This window comes from Vipera berus (genome assembly GCF_964194415.1).
Source record: "Vipera berus genome assembly, chromosome: Z".
Classification (NCBI taxonomy): domain Eukaryota; kingdom Metazoa; phylum Chordata; class Lepidosauria; order Squamata; family Viperidae; genus Vipera; species Vipera berus.
In genome coordinates, this window is record NC_138205.1 from 9,180,645 (window position 1) to 9,187,410 (window position 6,766).

A 6,766-nucleotide genomic window follows, 5' to 3' on the forward strand; every position below is an offset into this window, starting at 1 on the left:
ATGACTCTTGGTATGCACATCTCTAACAGTTATTTCATGGCGAGATGGACCTACTTGGCTTCAATGGAACTTCTCTCAACACGGGGCAGTTTCATCCCCAATTATAAGTGTGATGCCAAGGACTGGGCAGTATCTGTTATTGCAGGACCTAATTCTCACATTTGTCCCTTCATGGCAAACATCTTGAATATCTACAAGATGCCCCAGGTAAGATTTGTTCTTGAAATACATATAAGGGGCTGTGAAAATAACCTTCAGAGATAGGTAAATGATCTGGTAAATGAAATCTCAGCCCAGACCAATTTGAGAAAGCATCTCAGGATTGACTGTCAGAGAGAAAGAAGGAAGGAAGGAAGGAAGGAAGGAAGGAAGGAAGGAAGGAAGGAAGGAAGGAAGGGCCATTCTGCAATATAAAGATCAATATAAATATTCCCCAATATTAATACATTTAATTGCTTAATCAAGTCCATAAATACTTAATAGTATTATTAAAACATGGTGATAAAATGTATTGATGTATTTATAAGTAAGTCAAGGAATCAAAGTACATTATTAGTTTGCATTCAGATTTAGGAGTAAATCTAGGATAGTGCCTAAACATATGGCCACCACTGCATTATTTATCATGTGTATGATTTCTGTTGTTTTTTTAAATGTAACTTTGTAGATGAAACAGAGAGAGGGAAAATGCTTTCAGACTCGAAGATTGTGGTTTCATGGTCTGGAGTATCTCAAAGGATTGACACCAGTCTTACCCCTCTCAAAGTGCTTCCCCCCTCAGCTGCCTTTCCACTGTAACAAACCAGGGGGAGACAATTCTGAGATGGTTATAACATTTCCTGAATGTGTTTCTTTTAATTATTTATTAGAGTTTATTATATGATAAAATACTATGGAAACAAAAATCAGAAAAAATAGAGGAAAAAAAACAAAGATGTAGAAAGAAAAAGAAAAAATTGATGACTTCTGATCTTTTTTTAATCTCAGTAGAGTACAAGAAAAAGTGACAAACAACCTTTTGTTTACATTTCCAGTTAATTCAAATCATTTCAATAACAAGAAAGTTGACTTAATCATCTAAACCTAATATCAAAGTTTCATTTTTCTCCATTTTAAGTGATAATCTAGAAATGGTTTCCAAGTGGAAACAAAACTAGGTAATCTCGTTAATTAAAGCTGTCAATTGTGTTATCACTGCCAGCTCAGTCACAAATTCATGTATTTCTGTCCTTAGCTTTGCACTTATACTACTCCTAAATATATCTAATTATAGACATAATTTTTTTATTTATTTATTTATTTATTTATTTATTTATTTATTTATTTATTTATTTATTTATTTATTTATTTATTTATTTATTTATTTATTTATTTATTTATTTATTTATTTGGTTTATATACCGCCCTATTCCCAAAGGACTCAGGGCAGTTTACAAGGCAAAATTTAAAAACAATCCAATATAAAATTAAAATAAATTAAATTAAGTCTAGCCACAAAAATTAAATCACAATTTAAAAACATTAAACCCCTCAGTCCAGACCAAATAGCTCAAAGAGCCAGGTTTTTAGGTCCCAGCGAAATGATTTTTATGACCATGATTAGATATCTATTAATGTTTGCAACAAAGATGATAAATGAAGAACAGGTTTTTTTAAAAAAATAATGAATATTTCATTTTGGAAAATCATGTCCCTCCCTTTTTTTCTATATTTAGCTGATATATGGATCTTCTCCAATGATAGATGACCAGGTACAAGCTGTTTTCTTTCATCGTTTTTTCCCAGATGGTGACCGACAGATTATGGGTATTCTCCAGTTGCTGTTGTATTTTAGGTGGACATGGATTGGGTTGATTGTCCAACGTAATGAGAGTGGAGACAGGTTCATTCAAAATGCTGTTCCTTCATTTTCCCAAAACGGAATCTGCTTTGAGTTCATGGAAGAGATGGCTAAGGAAACATTTTCTAATGATATTGCAGGAGCATTTAAAGATTTTGGTAAAATGTATATTATTATCATGAAGAGCACTGCCAACGTTATCATTCTATATTGTGAAAACCAGGTCACAGCAATTTTTAGAATGTTGCCGTACTTTACAGAATTTGAAGAGATACCCATCGAGTGGAAAGATAAAGTTTGGATAATGCCAGCCCAGATGGAGTTTACATCCCTTCCCTTTCAAAAAACTAGGGGTATGGACTTTTTCCATGGTGTTATAACTTTTGAAGTTTCTTCCAAGGAGATTTCTGGGTTCAGTAAATTCCTTCAGATGAGAAACCCAACTTCAGATGTGGAAGACCATTTAATGAGAGTTTTCTGGGAACAGGCTTTTGAATGTTCTTTTCCTACAGATAAGTTAGGTGAAAATACTGGAATTTTGTGCACTGGAGAAGAAAAGTTGGAGAGTCTACGTAAGTCTGTGTTTGATACCACCATGACTGGGCAGAGTTACTGCATTTATAATGCAGTGTATGCTGTGGCACATGCTTTACAAGTCATGATTTCTTCCATGTCTAAACACAGAGGAAGACCAGAACTTGGGAGAGAATTTTTTTTGACTCAAAATGCATGGCAGGTAATCAAAGAATGAATGCCCATTTCCCATTGCTCTTCTGTCTAATGCAATGAGCTGTTAGGTAATGCAATCAGATCCAGGCAATGAGTACACTGGAGTGATAATTATCAGTCTCCTGCCAAAACATTTTTCTCATCCTTTTCTGACTTAGAGAAACTTTTGCAATTGTGGATAGATAAAAAATGCCACAACAATAGGGAAGAAAATATTTAGATGTAGCAGCATTGACATTATTGACAGAGATTCAAAAGTGTGTGGTAGAGAAGAAATACGTACAAACAATCATATTGTATTAATGAACCTAGTCCCATGAAATCAATATCCCTAACTTAATTTTCTTTCTTTCTTTCTTTCTTTCTTTCTTTCTTTCTTTCTTTCTTTCTTTCTTTCTTTCTTTCTTTCTTTCTTTCTCTCTCTCTCTCTCTCTCTCTCCCTCCCTCCCTCCCTCCCTCCCTCCCTCCCTCCCTCCCTCCCTCCCTCCCTCTTTCTTTCTTTCTTTCTTTCTTTCTTTCTTTCTTTCTTTCTTTCTTTCTTTCTTTCTTTCTTTCTTTCTTTCTTTTCCTATCCACTCCCCTTTCTCTTGCCTTCCCTTCTCTTCCCTCTCCTTTTTAATTGTCAATTTTTGCTTCTTTTTAGTTGCATCGCTATTAGTACAATTTCTCTCTCTCTCTCTCTCTCTCTCTCTCTCTCTCTCTCTCTCTCTCTCTCTCTCTCTCTCTCTCCCGTCCCCTTCTTTTCCCATTCCTTCCCTTCCCTTCCCTTCTTTTTAATTGTCACCCTTTGCTTCTTTTTAGTTGCATCACTATTTGAGAACCATCTCATTTAATAACACTGCAGGAGATAAAATTTCCTTTAATGAAAATGGAGATTTAGACACTGGATTTGACATTATCAACTGGGTCACATTCCCAAACAGGACCTTTGTTAAAGTAAAAGTTGTAAAAATCGACCCAACAGATTCTCCAGTTAAGCTGTTCACAAATTCTACAAAAGACATCATCTGGCCCACCATGTTTAACCAGGTATTTCTTGCTCAGATTTCAAACTGCACATTCTTTTCTTTCCCTTCTTGCTTTCAGCATTATAGATTTGAAGGGATAAAAGCATGTAATCTCTATATAGCAAAGATTAAAATAATTTACTGTATTTCCTAATTAAATCTTTACAGTGTTAACAGAACTTAATGCTATAGCTGCTGTCTATTCCTGGTGGCATTTCAAATCTGCCTGGTTTTAAAAAAATATCTGAATGTTCACTAAAGTAATTAAAGCTATTTATCATATTACTATCACACAGTAATAACAATTTGTTTCAATTTGTCAATTAAACAGTCCCATTCATCTGAAAGCTGATTTTCCCTACAAAACAGAATTTCCCCCCTAGCCTTCCTTTTCCTTGAATGACATGTCCAGATTTTCAAGTTTCCATTTGCTAATCATTTTATCTGGGGAGCAGTCAGCTTCCATTTGATCCAGGAGTTGAAAGATCTTCAAGGGTCTTTCATACAGGGATTTTGAGCTGCCTGGTTACTTTTTTATTATGGCATGGGTGGTGTTCAGCTGTAGAGTGGTGAAATAGTGTTTTAAAAAAAGGAATTAGCAGAGAAATAGTGAAATGCAGGAAACAGAGACAAATACTGCAGATGGGTTGGTTGATGGATGGGTAAATGAATGATGATTCTGCCAATTTCCCATTTATGCCCGAAATGACAGGAAAAATGGTGAAACTGTTATTCATACTTTGTTATTTTTTCCACCAGTCCTTGAAAGACATGAATTCTCAACAGAAAACAGTTGATGGTTACCTTTCTGGCATAGATGGGAAGGAAAAAAGCAAGGGGAGAATTTCATGTCAAGGTCTAGACAGTACATGGTTCAGACAAAACACCTGGTCATTGCTGTGGTCAAAGGAGAGGAAGGAATTGCAATTCAGAGGGAAAAGAATAATTCATCTCTATTTCCAGCTGATGTATACATGGGAAACGAGTTTTTCTGGATCTTTATTTTCACCTAGCTAAGCAAATTTATTTTCTTAGTGTTCCTATCTTCACTTTTGATTCCAGCTCTCCCTCCCTGCAATACTTCCACTTATTTAATATAATTGTTTTAAAATGGAAAGAAATTTGGGACATCTACATCCTACGTTCATTGTGTAAAAGTAAAATCCACACTGAAATAGGATCTTCTGAAACTTTAGTGCTTTAATAAATCCTGGTTTCACTTCTTGATAGGTCCTACCTCTTTCTGTATGCAATGACAATTGCTATTCAGGATCCAGGAAGATGAAACTAGAAGGGAAGCCATTTTGCTGTTATGATTGCCTTCCCTGTGCAAAAGGGAAAATTTCAAACCAAATGGGTAAGTGTTATATTGTGCAAAGCCATACAGTCTTCTTAAGTGTGATTCAAAATGCTAATTTTTAAACTTCCTAAAACTGATTTGTGATGTGACTAAACCAATGATATTGCTATATGAATACTAAAAATAAAAGGATTACTAAAAATAATATGTAAGTAGCAGAAGATCTGGCACATTTACAGCATGACACTAAATATAAGTAGACATTAATTAGGAAAAAAAAATCCCAATAATTAACTCTCAGTTCTGCTTCCTGAGTATTTTTAAAAATTGACCATGATGTTTTGTTTTTCCAGATGCAATTGATTGTTTTCAATGTTCAGAAGACCAATATCCAAACAATGCTCAAAATCTTTGCATTCTAAAAAAGGCAACCTTTTTGTCTTACAATGAGCCGTTGGGAATCACCTTGGTCAGTGTTAGTCTCTTCTTTTCTTTCATCACAGTTATGGTGCTGGGGATCTTCATTAAACAGCGAGACACCCCCATTGTCAAAGCCAACAACAGAAGCCTCACCTACATTCTTCTCATTGTTCTCCTGCTCTCCTTCCTTTGCAGTTTGCTCTTCATTGGGCAACCTGACCAAATGAAATGTCTCATGCGACAAGCTGCTTTTGGCATCATCTTCTCTATGGCCCTTTCTTGCATATTAGGGAAAACTATCATTGTTGTTCTTGCTTTCATGGCCACCAGGCCAGGCTCCAAAATGAGGAAATGGGTAGGGAACAGATTGGCTCTTTCTATTGTCCTATTTTGCTCCCTGGCACAATTTACCATTTGTACAATGTGGCTGACAATTTCTCCTCCATTCCCAGATTTTGATATGCACTCTATAACTGAAGAAATTGTCCTGCAATGTAATGAAGGTTCAACCACAATGTTTTATATCGTTCTTAGTTTTCTGGGATTCTTGACTTCTGTCAGTTTCACAGTAGCCTTCCTAGCTAGGAAGTTACCAGATAGCTTTAATGAAGCCAGATTTATCACCTTCAGCATGTTGGTCTTTTGTAGTGTCTGGATATCGTTTGTTCCAACCTATCTGAGTACCAAGGGCAAATATATGGTAGCTGTGGAGATCTTCTCCATTTTGGCTTCAGCAGCTGGATTACTGGGCTGCATCTTTTCCCCTAAATGTTATATTATTATTTTGAGACCTGATTTGAATTCAAAGAGACAGTTAGTAAGGAAATAATTTTGAATATGGAATTCAGTTTGCTGAATGATTCAATGCACCTTTTCCCCTACTACAATACAATAATGCAAAGTGATATTAATAGCAATCTTTATTTTCTCCAGCTTGAAATCTCCATCACTCCATTTGTTTTTTAAGCTAGAAGTTGAAGCACTTTCATGATACCCATGCTCTCTTAGTAGGCTTTTCCTACTAAGCATGCCTTCTGAAAGTAACTATAGTACAGCAGAATTCATTTTTCTTTGATTCTCAGAATCTCCTGCACATCCAGTTGCACTTGTTTCTTTTCCCCAACCATATACATTTCTTGGGTCCAGGTAATGAATCCAAATAACATTAATCCAAGTAATCCATTCCAATTCCCAAATATCTGAGTAGTTTATAGAGATTCGTACAATATTATTTCCTAGGTTCCTTAAAAACAATGATACTTATTGTTAGAACAAAATATCTAAAAAAACCAAGGGCATAGGAAAAAATCATGACTTTGCAGCTGGGCACAAAACAAACAAACAAACAAACAAATAAATCCTCTCCCCACTAAAGACTAAGAGGATAGGACTGAAGATTATGAAATCCACAAGCATATCCTTGTTTATGTCTCACTGGGTTCAAGTATTTCATCAATACATACCAATAAG

General features: G+C 35.4%; 1 protein-coding gene across 1 annotated transcript; it reads left to right on the top strand.

The window, feature by feature from the left end:
- On the top strand, nt 1–6,125 carry LOC308678600 (vomeronasal type-2 receptor 26-like; the record flags this gene model as incomplete). The annotated part of the gene is made up of 5 exons (XM_081345826.1): nt 1–207; nt 1,716–2,576; nt 3,371–3,598; nt 4,807–4,933; nt 5,230–6,125. 5 exons carry the CDS (start codon nt 1–3, stop codon nt 6,123–6,125), a joined length of 2,319 nt encoding a protein of 772 aa, XP_081201952.1.
- Between the last annotated feature and the right edge of the window lie 641 nt (nt 6,126–6,766).